We start from the raw sequence: 20,029 nt of genomic DNA on the forward strand, positions 1-20,029 counted from the left end.
GGAACACGATGCACCTTCGACAGTGTTGCATTTAACAAAGCGTTTGTGCTGGCTGCCATCCCTATGTGTGATGTGGATCTTGTAAATGTTTTTAAAATTATTTGTGGAATGCTCATTTGCAACAAAATAAATTACATTTAGTAGCTGACGTTTAGCTGTGTTTCCTGGTGAGGGATGTGGCAGAGATCCTGTGAATTAACAGGACCTGCCTCTTCTGAACAACCAAGTACTGCATGAGACCTATGGCAGAAACAGTGTCCAAGAGCAAGTCACCACAAATGTCGATGCTGGACCCACAACACTATTATTTCCATTTGTAAATGGCTTCACTTGGCATTGCATTCAAAATAGGATTGGCAATGGGTAGCACAGGTTGACATTGCATGGCGGATGTGACAAGTCAGTCTGCTGGGACACTTGCCGCTACTATAACTTGATGGACCACACTCCTTCCAATTGAAACACCAATTCACTTGCACTTCTTCCACACTAGTGTACTGCATTCACCATATGGTCACCTCAAAGTTGTAGGGAGTACATACAACTTTGCAGGCCACCCCCCCCCCCCCCCCCCCCACCCCCCCCCCCCCACCACCATTTACTCCCAAGGCTTCCAGTCACCCCTCACTCTAAAGGGCCTGGCCCACTTGCCTATTTTTTCGGCGACTGCCGGCGTCATATCAGTGTCACCAAAAGATTTTGAACATCAGCGGCAACAAAAAAAAATGTTGTGACACTTGAAAAAACACCACGCGCCATACGCCATCACACCGCAAATTTTTCAGTGACCTGATACGTCAGTCAATGATGCCGGCAGTCGCCGTAAAAATTGCCAAGTGGGACAGGCCCTTAATTCTTCATCCCATTCTCTGCACTCTTCCAATGAAGCTCAATGCAAGCTTGAGGAACAGCATTTTCATCTTCTGACTTGGCGCTGCCAGCTTTCAGGACTCAGTGTTGAACTCAACCACTTCAGATAATTTACTACTAAAGTACTTCATCTCACATTTTCAGCATTGTTTTTTCCCCCGATTTTCTGGTATCTAAGATTCATAAGAGATTTCCAGCATCTGCACTGTGCTGTTTGGAATTGGAGCAAATGTCAATCTAAAAGGGAAATGAGGCAGATTGACAAAGATTTGCCACGTAGCAAAATATAACAGTCAGGAACAAGCTGTGAAGCATTCTTTACAATCAGTTATATTGTAAGCAAGCAGCACTGGGCATTTTAGCCTATCCATTTCTTGTTCCCACTCTCCACATACAGTATTGCTTCTGTTCCACTTCACTCACCTTCACTAATCACCTTCCTTCACCCACCAGCCTCTGTCCAATCATGAACATCAGCCACATGTCCACACGTTAGTCATGTGACCCATTACAAGGGTATCAGCAGAGTAACCTTCAAGACAGCAACAAAATATAATGATTGATATTGTGATTGGAATGCTGCAACCTTCTGATTGTGGATCAACTGGGTTTATATTCACTGGAATATGGAAGGATGAGAGGGAATCTTATAGAAACATATATAATTCTTAAGGGATTGGACAGGTTAGATGCAGGAAAACTGTTACCGATGTAGGGGGAGTCCAGAACCAGGGGTTTCACTTTAAGAATAAGGGGTAGGCCATTTAGGAGTGAGATGAGGAAAATCCTTTTCACCCAGAGAGTTGTGAATCTGTGGAATTCTCTGCCACAGAAGGCAGTGGAGGCCAATTCACTGGATGTTTTCAAGAGAGAGTTAGATATAGCTCTTAAGGCTATAAAAGAATCAATGGATATGGGGAGAAAGCAGGAACGGGGTACTGATTTTGGATGATCAGCCATGATCATATTGAATGACAGTACTGGCTCAAAGGGCCGCATGGCCTACTCCTGCACCTATATACTATGTTTCAATGGCTAGCCATTAAACCAGTGGTCTCCTACTGATACACGCTTTGTCACCTTAAGATCCGATCACAATTGCTGTCATAACTACTTCCTAAAATATAACTTGGAATTTACAATGACACTCAAGGGACTCGCCTTGTGTGGTCTCTGCCATCTCCCAGGGAAAAATCCCATCAGTCCCATTCTCCCTCTCTAACCTTCCTGTAACTCTGCAATTCTCTCTCACGGCTCCCTTTGATTCTTCTGATTACTTTTGCTTACCATATGGGGAAACCTACAGTAGTCAGTCAGTCCACACATCTTTGGGATATGGAAAGAAACTGGGGCATCCGGGGGAAATGCACATAGTCACAGGAAGAACGTGCAAACTCCACACAGACAGCACTGTAAGTCAGGTTCGCATGCAGTTCTCTGGAGCTGTGAGACAGCTGAATTAACAGTGTGTCACAGTACACCATAATGGCCGTCTTTATTTGAAAGCAAAGTTATGAAAATCATTTTTTAATAAAATCATTTAAAATCTCACATACATGCTCTCCTGAAGGATAAACGGTTGAAATGCATACGGCTGATTTTACAGCCATGGAGGTTTGGGTGCTGAGTATTTTCATGGATCAATAGATTTTGGATACAAAGGAAATCGAGAGCTATGGAGTGCAGGAAGATGGCACAGAGGTAAAGGATCAACCATTATCTTATTAAATAGAACTGTGAGCGCAAGGGGCCGAATGGTCTGCTCCTGCTGTTATCTTCTGTACAAAGTTTTCAAACTCTGCTGCAAGTATCAACTGGAAGAGAACTGTATTCATTCTTGACAGTTGCAACACTGGTTATCAGGCTGTTAGCCAGCACTTGGCATACCTTCCATTCCACTTCCAGGCGCTTTGCAACAAGTGGGTGCAAAACTCTGATGCTGCATTGAATGTGCAGGAAGAATGACTTGACTGGAGCTGAGACTGAGTTGATCCACAGGCAGCAAGGTTCTCTCCGTGAACTATGAGACCGAACACAATGGCAGTTCCCGGTGACAGCCCACAAGAGGTAATGAGGCTACAGTGATTGATTAGTGGAGTTTTCATGCATCCGGTGAATTGTTTTACTGAGCAACACCTTGCCCAGAGTCTGCTCAGCTTTAACTTAGACCTGGCTGCCAATGATAGTGGGAGCAGGGCCGACAAGATGTAGGAGAAGGGGTAGCAGGAGTTAGAAGAGGAGGCTGGAAGGTGCAAGGGATGGAAGGGGAAGGAAATGGAGGTGGTGAGAAAGCAGGCTGGCAAATTAAACTCTCAGCAGTCGAGATCAATGCCACCAGTTAATGACGAGATGAGATTGCAGAGGGGGGGGAATAGTCCGAAATTTGACGCAGACAAGAGGGAGGCACAGAAGCGCAGCGGTAGAGTTGCTGCCTCACAGCACCAGAGACCCAGGTTCAGTCCTGATCTCAGGTGCTGTCTGTGTGAAGTTTACACGTTCTCCATGTGGCCACGTGGGTTTCCTCCGGTTCTCCAGTTTCTTCCCACATTCCAAAGACGTGCAGGTTTGTAGGTTAATTGGCCTCTGTTCAAAAAGACACAAAGTGCTGGAGTAACTCAACGAGTCTGGCAGGATCTCTGGAGAACATGGATAGGTGACATTTTGGGACCCTTATGCTTCCTTGTGTATTTTTACGTAAACCAGCATCTGCAGTTCCTTATTTCTACAATTAGCCTCTATAAATTGTCCATAATATGTAGGGAGCGGATGAGAAAGTAGGATAACATAACTAATATGAAATGATACATGAATGATAGAAATGCTACACTTGTCGCTTTACCTCCCCCCTTGAAGCCATTCAAGGACCCAAGCAGTCTTTCTAGGTGCAGCAGAGGTTCACCTGCACCTCTCCAACCTCATCTATTGCATCCGCTGCTCTAGATGTCAGCTGCTCTACATCGGCGAGACCAAGCGTAGGCTTGGCGATCGCTTCGCCGAATACCTCCGCTCGGCAGCACCTCATATTTCGCCTGGGCAGTTTGCACCCCAACGGTATGAACATTGACTTCTCTAATTTCAAGTAGTCCTCACTATCTCCTCCCCTTCTCAGCTCTCCCTCAGCCCACTGGCTCCACATCTTCCTTTCTTCTTCCCACCCTCACATCAGTCTGAAAAAGGGTTTCAGCCCGAAACGTTGCATATTCCCTTCACTCCACAGATGCTGCCTCACCCATTGAGTTTCTCCAGCATTTTTGTCTACCTTTGAATGATGATCAGTGGTCTGCTTGAACTCGTTGGGCCAAAGAGCCTATCTCTAAACTGAACTAAACTAAACACAACTAAACTAAAATGTAGAAACAAGGAAGTATAGATACTGGTTAATACACAAAAGGACTCCATGTTCTTCAGAGATGCTGCCTAACCAGCTGAGTTACTCCAGCACTTTGTGACCTTTTGTAAATTAAACTAATGCCATTCCATTCCTGCTTGCTGAATGGCTTTGAGAAAAGGCTCAGGCAGTTTTGATTTTGTAAATCAGTTGGCAGCACCATCCAGTGGCCATGACTTGCCACTGCGAGTGAACTGTAACATTGTTAACGGGGCAGCCACAGCCCAGTTTGCTTTGTCGGAAGTGGGCCCTGCAGTATTGGTCCACTGCGAGAGTGCCGAGCTGCTGATTGCCTCGATGTTGGAGGCAGGTAGACTCAGCACTCAGCACACTAGTACTACTTACATCCCAGCAATGTTCTAATTGAACACCCAGCCCCCCTTTCCCTCCACATTACCAGGCTGTGCTTGTAACGTTTTTCTCCCAACTCTCCATGCCCATGTTGCGCCTATGTACAAATCAGCTGGAGAAATGGGAGCCAGCAAGCAACTGCTGGATTCTGATCTTTAGGTTTGGCAGATCATAAGAAGCACTGCCTGTTCTTAGGAATGTCAGTATGCCCAGCTGAAGAGATTAAAAACCAAAGGTTTGTCATGAAGCATTTGGTCAGAGAGCAATGTACACCTCGTACCACCTTCACCCAAGTTTCACACAGAGACCGACCAGCCAGCTTTCTCAGGCGTTCGAGCACAAGGGAAGGACGGCGTTGTGTGTGGTGTTTACCCATCCAAGGTCCAAGCATACAGAACAGATCTGTCCCAGTCCCATTGGTTTCTGATTTCCCAGGCCACTGCTTGGTTGCTTTCAAGTGAAGCAGATAAGCCTCACCCTCAGGCAGCAGAAGGATGACGCACATCATTCGGGGATATCAGTGTCAGGAACATTGAACAAATTGTGTTCCCCTACATTGGGTGTCGTGGTGGAAGAGCGAAACTGGATCGGTCTGAACCAGGACTGACTGCAATCATTAATGGTGCACCCTCCGGACTGAAAACTAGGCAAAGTGATATCCAGGAGAAAGTTCCTCTCTTAAACTCACTCTCGGGGTGGCACAGTGGTGTAGCGGAAGAGTTGCTGCCTCACAGCGCCAGAGACTTGGGTTCGATCCTGACCTCGGGTGCTGCCTGTACGGAGTTTGTACGTTCTCACAGTGACTGTGTGGGTTTTCTCCGGGTGCTCCAGTTTCCTCCCTCATACTAAAGACATGTTGGTTTGTAGGTCAGTTTGTTTCTGTAAATTGTCCCTAGTGTGTAGGATAGAGCTCGAACTAATGTATGGGTGATTGCTGGTCAGCACGGACTCAGTGGGCCGAAGGACCTGTTTCCATGCTGTATCTCTATCCTGCCACATTCGCACAGCCCGGCAGCATTGACAGTGGACCCACGGACGGGGCCTAGCCAGCTGTGGAGAAGTTTCCACTTTGGGTGGGAGAGGCTGTGTGCTGCACCGGACTTTGCCAGTCAGCTAGAGCTGACCTCTCCTTGGGAGATTCTGCCCATGAAAATGCTTCCATTGTCTCATCAGCCAGTGGACGACCCGCCTGAATGAAATAGGACTTGGAAACCTTGCTGAAATAACCTATCTTGAGCGCCAGGTTTATTCAAAGTTGGGCCCCTCCATGACCGATATTTTCTCACACTATGTTTGTTCCAAAGAAAACAATCGGCACTTTCCATGTTGCATTTTGTGACCTTCTAAAGGCATTTGCTACAGTCAGCAGCAATGCTGTTTATCAGATCCTATCGAAAATCCCTTTGTGCTATCCCTTTGAAGGAGTTATTTGTAGGAATTAAGGCAACCATCAAAAATGGAATAAACCAACTAACTACAGATAATGCTTTGATTAGGAAATACCAGGATTTGCATCCTTTCCATTCTTAATTATGCTTTGCAAAATAATCAAGATAATTGCCATACAATCCATCGAAAACAGACCACTGATTATTCAAAATCAAACTATTTCTGGGTGAAGGAAGTATCACTCAACGTTGGCATCTGCTCATTGCAGCTGAAGCACCATTCATCTCTAACTATATGTGATGAATTCCAAATCTTCATGAACAAGTTATCTGATGTACGGACCAAATTCAGCATGACAGTCACTCTGAAGAAAATTGCTGTCATATCACAGGGAACTCACATAACACCAATAATTTATGCTAGTAATAAAGCTGTGTACAAAGTGAATGATTTAAGGAGTGAGAACTATAGTTTAGTTTTGTTTATTGTCACGTGTACCAAGGTACAGTGAAAAGCTGTTGTTGCACGCTAACCAGTCAGAGGATAGACAACACAATAGAGCCATCCACAGAGTACAAATACATGACAAAGGAAATAACGTTTAGTGCAAGATGCTGTAAAGTCCAGTAAAGTCCGATTAAAGATAGTCTGAGTGTCTCCAATGAGGTAGATAGTAGCTCAGGACTGCACGCTCGTTGTTGATAGAATGGTTCAGTTATCTGATAACAGCTGGGGAAGAAGCTGTCCCTGAATCTGGAGATGTGCGTTTTCACACATACTTTTTGTCTGATGGGAGAGGGGAGAAGAGGGAGTGACCACTCATCCTTGTCTCTAAGGATGGATGATGGTCTTGCCGAGGCAGCGTGAGGTGTAACTGGAGTAAATAGAAGGGTGGTTGGTTTGTGTGATGGTCTGGGCTGTGTCCACAATTCTCTGCAATTTCTTGCCATCTGGGATGGAGCTGTTCCCAGACCCGATAAAATGCTTTTCACAGCGCACCTGTAGAAGTTGGTGAGAGTTGTTGGGGACATGCCGTATTTCCTAAGCCTTCTAAGGAAGTAGAGGCGTTGGTGTGCTTTCTTGGCCGTTGCAGACTGATTAGCTGGACTTATCCTGCTATAGGTGGGCAGGTCATATCTGAATAATCGTCACATTGTCAGTATTCCTTTCTGCTGCTCTAGACCCGGTATGTTTTACATTTCGCTGAGCTCGTTCACAGTGCAGAGTGACTTTTTTTCCCCTTTTGTTGTTAAAAAATCTTGTGAGAAGGTGTTTTTGAAAGCCTCCTTAGATCCGCTCATGACGTGGAAAACTGAAGTTAAAATATCCTAATTAAAATGTCATTTTTAAAAATGCACAACTCTTGAAGTTGGAATTATTTAATTGCTTATGATCACAGATGACTCATGTTCTGTCATGAATGAATGAATGAATGAATATGTTTATTGGCCAAGTATTCACATACAAGGAATTTGCCTTGGTGCTCCGCCTGCAAGTGACAACATGACATACAGTGACAGTTACGAATGATACATAAAACATTAAATATTAATAATAAAACATTATTGATAAAACATGTACATTAAATAAAATACCAGAGCAAAAGGAGGCTTCAGATTTTTGGCTGTTGAGTAGAGCTAATACTCTTGGAAAACAGCTGTTTTTATGTCTGGCTGTGGCAGCTTTGACAGTCCAGAGTCGCCTTCCAGAGGGAAGTGATTCAAAGAGTTTGTGGCCAGGGTGTGAGGGGTAAGAGATGATCTTACCCGCTCGCTTCCTGGCCCTTGCAGTGTACAGTTCGTCAATGGAGGGAAGGTTGCAGCCAATAACCTTCTCAGCTGATCGGACTATTCGCTGCAGCCTCTGGATGTTGTGCTTGATGGCTGAGCCAAACCAGACCATGAAGGAGAAGGTGAGGACAGACTCTATGATGGCCGTATAGAATTGGACCATCATTGCCTGTGGCAGATTGTGTTTCCTCAGCTGCCGCAGGAAGTACATCCTCTGTTGGGCCTTTTTTGCTGTGGAGTCGATGGTAGCCCCCTACTTAAGGTCCTTGGAGATGATGGTTCCCAGGAACCTAAAAGACTCCACAGATGTGACTGTGGTGTTGTTGATGGTGAGTGGCGTCAGGGGAGGAGGAGCTCTCCTAAAGTCTCTCCATTGTCTTAAGAGCATTGAGCTCCAGGTTGTTGCGATAGCACCAGGACGCCAGCTGTGTCACTTCCTGTCTGTAGGCAGATTCCTCCCCATTCTGGATCAGTCCAATCAGGGTTGTGTCATCCACAGAAGCTTGACAGAGGAGTCAGTGGAGGTGCAGTCACTGGTGTAGAGAAAGTAGAGGAGAGGGGAGAGTACGCAGCCTTGCGGTGCTCTTATGCTGAAGTTCTGCGTGTCCGGGATGTGCTTTCCCAGCCTCACATGCTGCTTCCTGTCTGTCAGGAAGCTGGTGATCCACCGACAGAGGGGTTCAAGCACAGTCAACGCGGAAAGCTTGGAGTGTAGTAGCTCTGGCACAATGGTGTTGAATGCAGAGCTAAAATCAACAAACAAAATCCTCGCATAGGTCCCCTGGCGGTCTAGGTGCTGGAGGATGAAGTGCAGGCCCAGGTTGACTGCGTCATCCATAGATCTATTAGCCCAATATGCAAACTACAGAGGGTCCAGCACGGGGTTCGTGATATTTTTCAGCTTGGCCAGCACAAGTCTTTCAAGGGTCTTCATGACTACAGAGGTCAGTGTGACAGGCCTGTAGTCATTAAGACCAGTAATCCTTGCCTTGCCATAAACACACTGTTGCTATTTAGGTAAAACTTAAACCAAAACAAAATGACATGCTGAAAATCTGAACTAAAAACAGAAAATGCTGGAACTTCTCAGCAGGTCAGTCAGAAAGAGAAAGGACCAAATATGGTTTATTGTTCTCTAGACTGCGAGCATTATCAACTTATTCCCAGGGTCTAAGTTTGAGGAATTGAAACTCATCCAATAGTCAGGTGCCTGACCTACTGCTGCAATAATTCAGTTCTTCAACTGAATTCTTCAATTCAGTTATTGAAGAAAGATTCAGAATTTAAAATGACAAGATAGGATCTCAGTAACGTGTGTAGCATAAAAGATAAAATGACTATGGCAGTGATTCAAGTGTGTTTGCTGTAGTGGCAGATGTATGACATTATTGAGCAAAGATCCTTTCTTCTGACTCCCCCCCCCATTTCCCTGTCTTGGATCTCTGCCTGCCTCCACATTTGCATCGCTACAGCAGCTCTTCTCTTCCTTCTTTCTCTCCGTCCCTTTCCCTCCCATCCTTTCTCCATCCATATCAACAGAACCCGTCTTCCCCCTCCTCCTCTCCCTCTTTCTTTCTCCACAGTACCTCTGTCACTCCATTTCAATTCCTTAATATCCCCTAAATTTCTCTTGCAATTTGTGCTTCTCTCCACCCACGGTCTCTCTTCCCTCACCTCCACTGTGCTAATTTCCCCCCTAGTGACTTCAACTTCAATGTGTCTGCTTATATTGCTAGGATCCACTTATTTTGTACTTTCTTGTGACAAGAAGAGTCCATTCAGTCACCAAGCCCGTGACAGTTCACAGAGCAGTCCTATCCATCCCATTATCCCACCAAGGGAGCACAGGACCTTCTGAGAGGTGAGCGTGAACAACCAGAGATCATGTCCATACTGGTACCAATGACATATTGGTAGGAAGGGAGATGAGGTCCTGCAAAGAGAACTTAAGGAGGTAGGTAGTAGGTTAAAAAAACAGGATCGCGAATGTTGTAATCGCATGATTACTACCCATGCCCAATGAGGCAAGAAGAGAATGAGGCATGACGTGGAAAGAGCATGTAGTTCAATACAAGGTTAAGGAGCTGGTGCAGATGTGAGATCTTCAGATATAAGACCATAAGACATAGGAGCAGAATTAGGCCATTCGGCCCATCGAGCCTGTTCCATCATTCGATCATCACTGATCTTTTTTTCCCACTCAACCCCATTCTCCTGCCTCCTCTTCCTAACCTTTGACACCCTTACTAATCAAGAACCTATCAATCTCCACTTTAAAAATACCCAAATGACTTGGCCTCCACCGCTGTTTGTGGCAATAAATTCCACTGGTTCATTAATCATTTCCATTCTAAAGGTACACTCTCTCTCCATAACCTCTCTGCCTCTTCACCGCTCTCTCTCTCTCTTCCCCACCTTCATCTATCTCACCCACTCTCTCTGCCTCCCCACCTCCATCTCTCTCTTCTCCACTGTCTATCTCCCCACCTCTCCCTCTGCCTCCCCACTTCCATCTCTCTCCCCACCTCCGCCTCTCTCTTCCCCACCACTCTCTCTGCCTCCCCACCCCACTCTCTCTCTCTCTCTCTCTCTCCCACCTCCATCTATCTCACCCACTCTTTCTGCCTCCCCACCTCCATCTCTCTCTCCCGCACCTCCACCTCTCTCTCCCCCACCTCCGTCTCTCTCTGCCTCCGCCGCCCCCGGTTCAGGGTTCCAACTGCTGATGCTTTGTTTCCTCAGCGGGAGAACCGGAGGCTGCAGGAGGCCAGCCTGCGCCTGGAGCAGGAGAACGATGACCTGGCTCACGAGCTGGTGACCAGCAAGATCGCGCTGCGCAACGACCTGGATCAGGTGAGGGTGGCTGGCTCTCCGCACTGCGACCACTGCAGCCAGGGAAAGGGGGAGCGCTGGAGACTCATGGTGGAGTAACACCTTCCTGGATTATCACACAGCATTTTACAAATGATGAAGTGGGCCAGAACTGCTGTCATTCTGTGGGAAATATTCCAACTGTCCTTGCACAGCAGGATCCATAATGCAAGTCCCGATAACTTCCCACTTTAATGACGGTGGATGAGTAATTCAATGGTACTTAATTGTCACAGTGAAGTTCATGTTTGTATACAGTTCAGTACAGGTATCACTACACGTAAGCACTTAAATATATCTTAGATAAGCATCTCAGATACAGCACTGGTGTACTGTAGTGGTACATTGAGACAGTATACAGGGTCGCCAGATTTGGTGCCATTTTCAAGTCCCAGTTGTTGAAAGTGCAGAGTTTCTGACCATGAAGGCCCATTGTCCTGGCGGCGTTGCAGGGTCGGCCTGGCCAAGCGTGGTCATTGGTGTCATCCACCGCTGCTCCACCGCTTTGTGCCGTTGCAGGTCATGTCCAGTTCACGCGCCCGGCCTCGTGGAGTGCCGTCCAGTCCAGCCAAGCCCCAGGCTGCTGTAAGGCCTCCAGCGGCCCGCGCCACCATCGAAGCAGCCGGTCCCCTGCTCCGACTCTGAATCCTCCCCTCTCTGGTCCACGGGGTGAGCAGGGGCTAGGCTCAGGGGCTGGGCTCAAGGGCTGGGCTCGGTGGCTTCCCTCTCTCAGTTCCGTGGTGGGCAAGGTAGGCCTGATGTCGGGTATGGCCGTGGCACTCAGGGGCAACCCTCTGCCGCCTGGCACTTTGAGGCGACCTACTCGGGGCGAGTTTTGGCATTGATGATGTGCTTTTGAAGAATTCCCCATCAGAACCAGAGTGTGGCACCTGCCACCATTGCTGAGGAGACCGACAGTTACTTTGGATTCAAAAGCAGAACCGCTGGCAGTGCTGCTCTCCTTCAGGGTTTCACTACCTGCGGTTCATTTAACGTTTGTTCTCTTGTCCGGGGTAGTGTATCTCTAGCTGTGCCACCATTTACTGTCCATCCCCAGCAGCCACTGAACTGGTCAGTTCCCAGCCCCAGCCACCGGGTGCTCCAGTACCATACCAGGTCAGGATGTCCCTTGGACTGGGGTGCAGATCACCCACAACCTCACCATGAGTTGGGAGTGTCTCCCAGTGTCAGCTTGCAGTCAGATTTCAGCGTAAGGGCAGTACAAGGGCTGGGAGGGAAGGAAACCCGTCCTACACTGACCCAGCCGTGACCCGCCACAACAGATTGAAGACAAAGCCGATGTCCTCAACAAAGAGCTGCTGCAGACCAAACAGAAGCTGGTGGAGACGGAGGACGAGAAGAAGAGGCAGGAGGAGGAGTCGGCCCAGGTAAGCAGGGCTGTGGGAGTGAAACCTGGCGCTTTGTCCGGCTGAAGGAATAAGGCTGTGTCTGGATGTGGAACGAGAACCCGGGCTAGGCTTGAGTGTGGGAAGTAGGCCCAGGGACGGACCCAGGTGTGGGAGGCAGCCGATCCTAGGCCTGGCCGTGAGATGGAGCCAGGAGGGAGGACCTGGGTGAGGGAGGGAGGCTCTGAGCCAGGCATGGGTGTGAGAGGGTGGCCCAGGCTTGGCCATGAGAGAGTCCAGAGCCAGGAGGGAGGACCTGGGTGAGGGAGGGAGGCTCTGAGCCAGGCCTGGGTGTGAGAGGGAGCCCAAGCCAAGGAGGGAGGTCCTGGGTGAGCAAGGGAGGGCCTGTGCCAGGCCTGGGTGTGGGAGGGTGGCCCAGGCGTGGCCGTGAGAGAGTCCAGAGCCAGGAGGGCTGACCAGGGTGAGGGAGGGAGGCTCTGGCCAGGCCTGTGTGTGGGAGTGAGGCCCAGGGTTAGGTGTGAGGGAGGCTCGGCCTAGTAGTATGATACTGACTGCATCCCCTAATGTGATGTGATTTTGCTTTTCCCTTTGGGTCTACCATTGTAGATTAAGGAGGTTTTCCGCCGAGAGTTGGAGAAGGCTGAATCAGAGGTCAAGAAGACGAGTGCTATAATCTCAGAGTACAAGCAGGTACTTGCACACGGTCCGCCAAACACCAGCATGTGTGGAGATTTTGGAGATCAGAGACACTAGGGCTGATGCCCGAAGGTTGGGACTGATGTTATTGAGGATGGGAGAGGGGGTGGGAGGTCACAGGGCTGCGGGTCGGGGTCATGAGGCTGACGGTCTGTGGTGTGCTGGGGCGTAGGGTCAGGGGTGTCGAGGCTCAGGATCGGCAGTGACACAGCCAAGGGGAAAGAGGCCAAGGGTCGTGGGAAATTGGGTTGAAAGTCAGGGGTGACAGGGCTGAAGGTCAGGGGTGAGGGCCAAGGGTCATGGGCGATGGGTTTAAGAGTAACAAGACCAAGGATTATGGGGAAATAGCTACGGGTCAGCGGTAATGGGGATGAAAGTCGGGTGACAGGGTTGAGGGTTGGGGTAACGTGGCCAAAAGTCATGGAGGTGATGTTACTAAGGGTCGGGAGTGACGGGCCTACAGTCAGGGCGGGGATGCACAGGGTAGGGGGTGTTAAACCAGCCTTCCTATTTTAATGGACCATCAGCCGTGGACCAATCTGATTACTGCCCCCTCTTTGCTCATGGATCTTCTCAGCCCTGGATTTAGAGGGACCAAACTGGGTTTACACAGCTCCTACCCCCCCCCCCCCCCCACCCCCCCCCTTCATTCTCTCCCTGACACATCCCTTCTTCCCTCCATGGTCTCCGGCTGCCATTCATTGAGTAATGGGAGTAACACGGACCCTTTCTTTTCTTCAGATCTGTTCACAGTTGAGCACACGACTGGAGAAGCAGCAGGCTGCCAGTAAGGAGGAGCTGGAGCTGGTGAAGGTAGGTGTGAGCCTGGCCCTGACTGACCAGCTGCTTCTGAGCTTCACTCTCCTGCCCACATCCTGGCAAGGCCCCTATCTCCTGGTAGGACCACCACCTGAGAATCTGTCTCCGGGTTTGTCTGGCTCTCGTGTGTATCTATAACAGACCGGTCTTGGAATTACATTTGTCCCAGGGTGGCACGGTGGCGCAGTGGTAGAGTTGCTGCCTTACAGACCCGGAGACCCGGGTACAATCCTGACCACGGGTGCTGGCTGTACGAAGTTTGTATGTTCTCCCTATGATCACGTGGGTTTTCTCTAGATGCTCCAGTTTCCTCCCACATTCCAAAGACGTGCAGGTTTATAGGTTAATTGGCTTCTGTAAATTATCTCAAGTGTGTAGGATAGAACTAGTGTGTAGGTGATCATAGGTCGGCACGAAGAACCTGTTTCCACTCTGTATCTCTAAACTAAACGAAACAAATTAAAATCAAGTCTAGCTAATTACCATCCACTGGGACGACTCTCAATCCAGCCGCCTGGGTGATGAAAACCACCGTTGACAGTGCTAGGAAGCGGCACTTACTCATCAAAACCCCAGCTATTCAGGTCCAGGATGGACCACGTTTGACTGAATGTGACATCCAGAAGCTGGTAAACTGAAGTTAATGGTTATAATGGTAGAAACATGCCGTGATGGGAGTAAAACCTCACACCAAGGAAGAGAGTTGTGGGTCCAGCCCCAGGTTGTCACTGTAGGACATCCTCAGAGCAGTGTCCTGGGCCCAACCATCTCCAGCTGCTTCATCAGTGACCATCTCTCCATCATATGGCCAGATGTGAGGATGTTCACTGAACGTTGCCTGATATCTAATTCTATTTACAACTCCTCTTCCCAAATGAAACAGTCCAATGCTGCATGCAGCAAGACTGAGAAACCAAAGCCACTGTGTGCCGATGGTGGAGGGAATGAAGCAGGGAATGAACACAAGCATGTGTGCATTACCCACCCAAGGCATGCACATAACTCTCCAAAAATATCCTGAGCTGCCTGGCTGAGAGGTTTAAATCCAGCGGTACAGAAGAGCACTGATCCAGCCATCACCCACAGGCTTTCTGCTGAATACATTTCTCATTGGTACCACTTTACCCCTACAGCATTACAAACTCTTCCGTAAGAATTAATCCAGGGCAGGACCTTCGCCGTGAATGGCAGGGCCCTGGGAGGTGCTGTAGATCAGAGGGATCTAGGAGTGCAGGCACATTGAGAGTGGCGGTACATGTAGATAGAGTGATCAACAAGGCTTTCAGCACGTTGGCCTTCATTAATCAGGGCATTGTGTATAGAAGTTGGGATGATATGTTAAAGTTTTAGATGTTGGTGAGACCACATCTGGAGTATTGTGTTCAGTTTAGGTCACCCCACTATCGGAAGGATGTCGGTAAGCTGGAAAGAGTGCAGAGAAGATTTGTGAGAATGTTGCCAAAACTTGAGGGCCTGAGCTTCTGGGAGAAGTTGGGCAGGGTAGAACTTTAGTCCATGGCCCCCAGGAGCTGAATTTATATAGAGGTGTATATGATCATGAGGGGAATAGATAGGGTAAATGCACGGAGCCTTTTACCCAGAATAGAGAATCAAGAACCAGAGGACATAGATTTAAGGTGAGGGGGGAAATATTTAATAGGAACCTGAGGGACAAGTTTTTCACACAGAGGATGGTGGGTATATGGAACGAGGTGCCAGAGGGAGTAGTTGAGGTTGGATCTATAACAACTTTAAAAAAAGACATTTGGACAGATACATGGATAGGAAAGATTTAGAGGTATTTGCAGAGCTGCCAAGTAGTACGGATTTTCCGTATTTTGAACAGAAATGCGATGAGAATACGCATGTACGGTTCTGCATTGTTAAATACGTATTTATTTTAAAGTCCGTATTTAACAACGCAAAATCGACCACAGATAATCTTAACAACGAGGAGAGGTGGGAGCAGCAGGTGGGAGCGGCCGGGATCGGCCCGACATCCTGTTTCGTTGGCATGCTACTCGCCAATGGAGGTGTGGTGGCCCAGTGGGGTTGACTTGGGATCTTGCTGCTTGGAAAATGCAGGGATGTGGGGGGGTCATGCTGTACTTCTGGGGATTGTAACAGATTAAATCTATTGGTGTTTTGGGTTTCAAGATCTGAATGATTGTTTTTGTGGGCGTTGGTCTGCCGTCGTGCTTGGGTTGGGGTCTCTCTGTCTCTCATTCTTTCTCGCTCACCCTCCCTCCCTCTCGCTCCCTCCATCTCTCCCCTCTATCCATCCATCCCACGCTCTCTCTCCCTATCTCGCTCTGTCTCTCTCTGTCTTTCGCTCTCTCCCTCCCTCCCTCCCTCTCTCGCGCGCTCTCCCGCTCCCCATCTCGTCTCTCTCGCTCGCTCTCTCGGCTCGGCATTCCCGGAATCATTTGGCGTTTTGTGGGGATGGCTGCATCTGCGGTTCCTTCCTGTTGGAAGGGGGGGAGGAGCCCTGGCCTGTTCCTTCTGGTCCGTTCCTTCCGCGGGTGCCGCCTGGCCCGCTGAGTTCCTCCAGCACTCTGTATTTTTTGTTTGGCTCTGGAGTTGAAACGGGACACCGGGGGCAGGGGTGGCTCAGCGGGACGGGCGGCAGCTCTAGGGAGAGGGAGTTTTGGGTCGAGACCCTTCTTCAGACAATCACAAGTACTCTCACCGAACATAGTTCAGTTCAGTCTGAAGAAGGGTCTCGACCCGAAACGTCACCCATTCCTTCTCTCCAGAGTTGTTGCCTGTCCCACTGAGATGCTCCAGCTTGAAGTCTATCTTCAATTTCAGATTTAAATAAAAAACACAGATTTCTGGAGGAACTCAGCGGGCTAGGCGGCATCTGTGGAGGGAATGGATTAGGAGTTGTTTCGGGCCAGAGTTCTTCTTCAATAGGAAGGAAATGAAGAACAGGCATGATATTCTTCCGATTTAAATCGGAATTCTGTTTTTTTTTTGTTTTCCTATTTTCCAATTTTTTGTGCCCGATTATTTGGCGGCCAATCAACCGATGCCTCTAAGGGGGTTGCGTCCAATCACCGACTAGCTTCCCTTAAAATTCCCGTCCAATCAGCCGCTGACTCCAAGGGCATTGTGACCAATCACCGACCAGCTTCCCTTACTGAAGCAGACAATGGCTGCAGCCAACACAGAGAGAGAGAGAGAGAGAGAGAGATGCAAGAAAGCAGCTATGGCATATAATACACAATAAACGGTATTACAAATACACAATAAACAAATTATGCATTCTTGTACTCTTACATGGGTATGACCGCACATTAAAAAAAAAAAATTTCAGCAAAATGGCACCGTGAAAAATACTGATTTCCTCATCAAAATACTGATTTTCAGATACTAGAATACTGAAATGCTCTGACAAAACTTGGCAGCTCTATATGTGGGCCAAAGGTGGAATGGTGGGACTAGTGTAGACGGGGCATCTTGGTTGGCATGGGCAAGTTGGGCCGAAGGGCCTGTTTTCATGCTGTTTGATGTCATGACTCCAAATTTTGATTCAGTCCCCTGTTGTCACCGTCATTGAACCCGGTTGCAACAGCCTATCAGTGTATCCCACATCACTAGAGAACAAAACTAGACCATCACCCCCATTTTCAATCCATTTCCCCATCTTGCTTCCCTAGCCTCCATACCTTGCCTCACAAATCCTTGATCAACCTTATATTATATGGAATCTTCAGTCTTGTTGCAGGAGTTTTAATGGCAGGAAATTCTGGGCTTCACCGCTCTCGTGTGGGCGGTCACTTCTGGTCAGCCCAGTTCTTTTAACGCTGCTCTGGATCTTGTCTTTTTCCCCTGGCAGAACGGGAGGGTGGGCACGTTTTGGTTCTGTTCTGTGCCAGCTAATGGGTCAGTGTGCTGTTCCACCGCCAGGGTAAGGTGCTGTCCTGTGAACGGTGCTGCAAGCTCTTCAGAAAGGACGGCGAGCTGCAGGTTCCGGAGCCTGGGCAGGCTTGCATCCTCCAGCACGTGGACGAGGAGAAGGAACTGCTGAAGAAGCAGCTGAGGGAGATGGAACTGGAGCTGGCACAGACCAAGCTGCAGCTCGTGGAGGCTAAATGCAAAATACAGGTACTGAACCAGTGCTACTGGTGAAGGGCTCATCCCCGGGTGCACGCGGGCTCTCTTTCTGTCTCACCCTCTCCCACCACCCCACCCCTCCCCACAAATACCTAATACAACAGTTAGCAATTTGTTGCTTTTTTATTACTATAATTTTCTATCTGAGTGTATTCCATTCATGGGCCTGCTAAGCTGCTGCAAGCAAGCATTGTTCTGGTGTTGGTATATATGACAATTCATCATTCTCCCTCCTCCCCTCTCCCTTTCCATTCTCTCAACCTTTCTCTCTCCCAGTCTTTCCCTTTCCACATCTCGCAATCCTCCTCTTTCTCTCTTCTTCTGCCACTCTCCTCTTCACCGTCCTCTCCCTCTCCTCTCTCTCATTCTCACTCAATGCTCTTTCTTTTTCACACCTGTTCTTTTCCATTCTCTTCCTCTTACTGCATCACTTATATTTTATATCTGTCCCATGTGCCCTCCCTCTGCTAACACTAATACTACATACTAATTTCTCTCTTGTCCCTCTCTCACATGCTCTGTCTTGTTTTTGCTATGGTTCTCACTCTCCCTCTCTCCTCCCCCAATCCCATCTCCCTCTCTCTCTCTCTCTCTCTCTCTGTCTTTCTCTCCCTTTCTGTAACCTGCTCACTATGCTTCACTATGTCTCTGCATGTCCCTTTCTTTCACTCTCTTGTTATTTCACATTCTCATTTTACTTGCTCTCTGTTCTCCCGTGATACCCCCACAACCCTCGTATTTCCTCCGAGCATTCTCCCCCCCTGCCCTCAACTCCCCCTCCCACACACCCCTCTCCACCTTCCCACACACCCCTCCCCCCCCCAGCCACACCCCCCTGGGGAGGGGTTGAGGGGGGATAGAGTGAGTGCGTCGGGGGGGAAGGGCGAGAGGCGGAGTGGGGGGGGGGGTGAGGGGAGGAGGGGGGATGAGAGGTGTCACAATGGGAACCCGTCAGCCGTGCCTGCGCAGTTAGGGGCTATGGGTGTGTGGTGGAATATTGTGTTGGGGGAACGGGTGAGTGGTGTAATATTGCATTGGGGAATGGGTTGCGTTGGGGGCCCAGGCCTCCCATGTGACTGGGACCCAACGAGTCCCACTTAGTCTAGTCTGTTATAATGGGGCTGAAATCCCTCTCTGCTGTGTGTGCCTTTGCCAGGAGCTGGAACACCACCGGGGAGCTCTGCTCAACGAGATTCAAGCCACCAGAAACTCCTGGTTCAGCAAGACCCTGAACTCGATCAAAACTGCCACCAGCACACAGCCGCCACCTCCTCCACCGCCCAAGGAATGCACATAGTACTGGGCAGCTCCAAGCGGCAAGAGAGCAGCGGCCTGGGCCTCCTCCCTCATGGCACGGAAGGAGGGCCAGTCTCCACAGAGGAAAGGCGGGTCCTGGAGAGCACTAGTCTGGCCAGGCTGCTCACTGTTGACCCTTTTGTATATTCATGGACTTTGTCATTATTTAATCCAATGTTACTAATTGTTGGTTTGTGTATTGTAAAGCAACGAATGTTTGTTGTATTTTATATTACCTTGGTGTTCCTTTCATTGCCGTTGGTTCTGGATCAATGTTGCCGTAGGCTAATGTCTTTCCATACTCTGCATGAGGGAAGAGGTTCTCCCAGCAATCCATCCCTGGCAGTATACGGCCTCTCCCTGCAAACTAACAACATCCGTCCTCCCCACTCTTCCTCCTCCCCCCCAGCTCCATCCCACCCAGTGCTAATTGGCTAAGAACCTTCGACAGAGAGTGTTCAAGCTTAGTCTAGACTGACTGAGGATGTTCTACCTCTGCCTAGACTGACTGAGGATGTTTGAGCTGGATCCAGACTGAGAATGTTTAAGTTCGGTACAGACTGAGTGAAAATGCCTCACTGCTCCCACTTATTTGTCCCTCTGGCTTCAGTCGCATTGTTTATGTGGTTGCTAAGCCTCACAGGCCTTTAGCGGACATCTTGTGTATTTCCTAAACACCCTGCGTGGATCTCCCTGCAGGAGTATCCCAACCTTCTCCTCTTAAAGTCTTTACAAACCGACATGTGTCGACGTGGCAATGGAACTGACGCAGGACTCAATTTGCACAATGTATAAAGAAATAATCTATCCTGTTTCTCTAATTTTGAAACTGGCTTGATATTAATATGTAGTTAAAATTAGGAGAGATTTTATGCTTAACCTGCAACCTGTTCTGGCAGTGGGCAGGTTCCTTTTGTTTCTGGTTGTCTATAGTTTCAGGCTCCCCATCTCTTACTCTTACCAGCCCCATGGGAACAGCTTGAATTTCTAACAGTTGTATTTTCGGAAATAAACTATCTGGCTCTGACTTGCGTCCGCCTGAGTTCTGTGACACGTCCACAGTCGCTCTTGCA

At 48.7% G+C, this 20,029-nt stretch overlaps 1 protein-coding gene across 3 annotated transcripts in view; it reads left to right on the forward strand.

Annotated features, from left to right (window-relative positions):
• rabgap1l (RAB GTPase activating protein 1 like) overlaps nt 1–19,983 on the forward strand; it is a 271,539-nt gene extending 251,556 nt beyond the window's left edge. For all 3 annotated transcript variants that reach the window (XM_033028335.1, XM_033028336.1, XM_033028338.1), the window contains 6 exons: nt 10,531–10,641; nt 11,943–12,047; nt 12,633–12,716; nt 13,464–13,535; nt 17,454–17,651; nt 18,817–19,983. In XM_033028335.1, the coding sequence (XP_032884226.1) occupies nt 10,531–10,641; nt 11,943–12,047; nt 12,633–12,716; nt 13,464–13,535; nt 17,454–17,651; nt 18,817–18,957 (711 nt within the window). In that variant the 3' untranslated portion in view covers nt 18,958–19,983. The remainder of the gene's footprint in view (nt 1–10,530; nt 10,642–11,942; nt 12,048–12,632; nt 12,717–13,463; nt 13,536–17,453; nt 17,652–18,816) is intronic.
• The last annotated feature ends 46 nt before the right edge of the window (nt 19,984–20,029 follow it).

This window comes from Amblyraja radiata, chromosome 10 (genome assembly GCF_010909765.2).
Source record: "Amblyraja radiata isolate CabotCenter1 chromosome 10, sAmbRad1.1.pri, whole genome shotgun sequence".
Lineage (NCBI taxonomy): Eukaryota > Metazoa > Chordata > Chondrichthyes > Rajiformes > Rajidae > Amblyraja > Amblyraja radiata.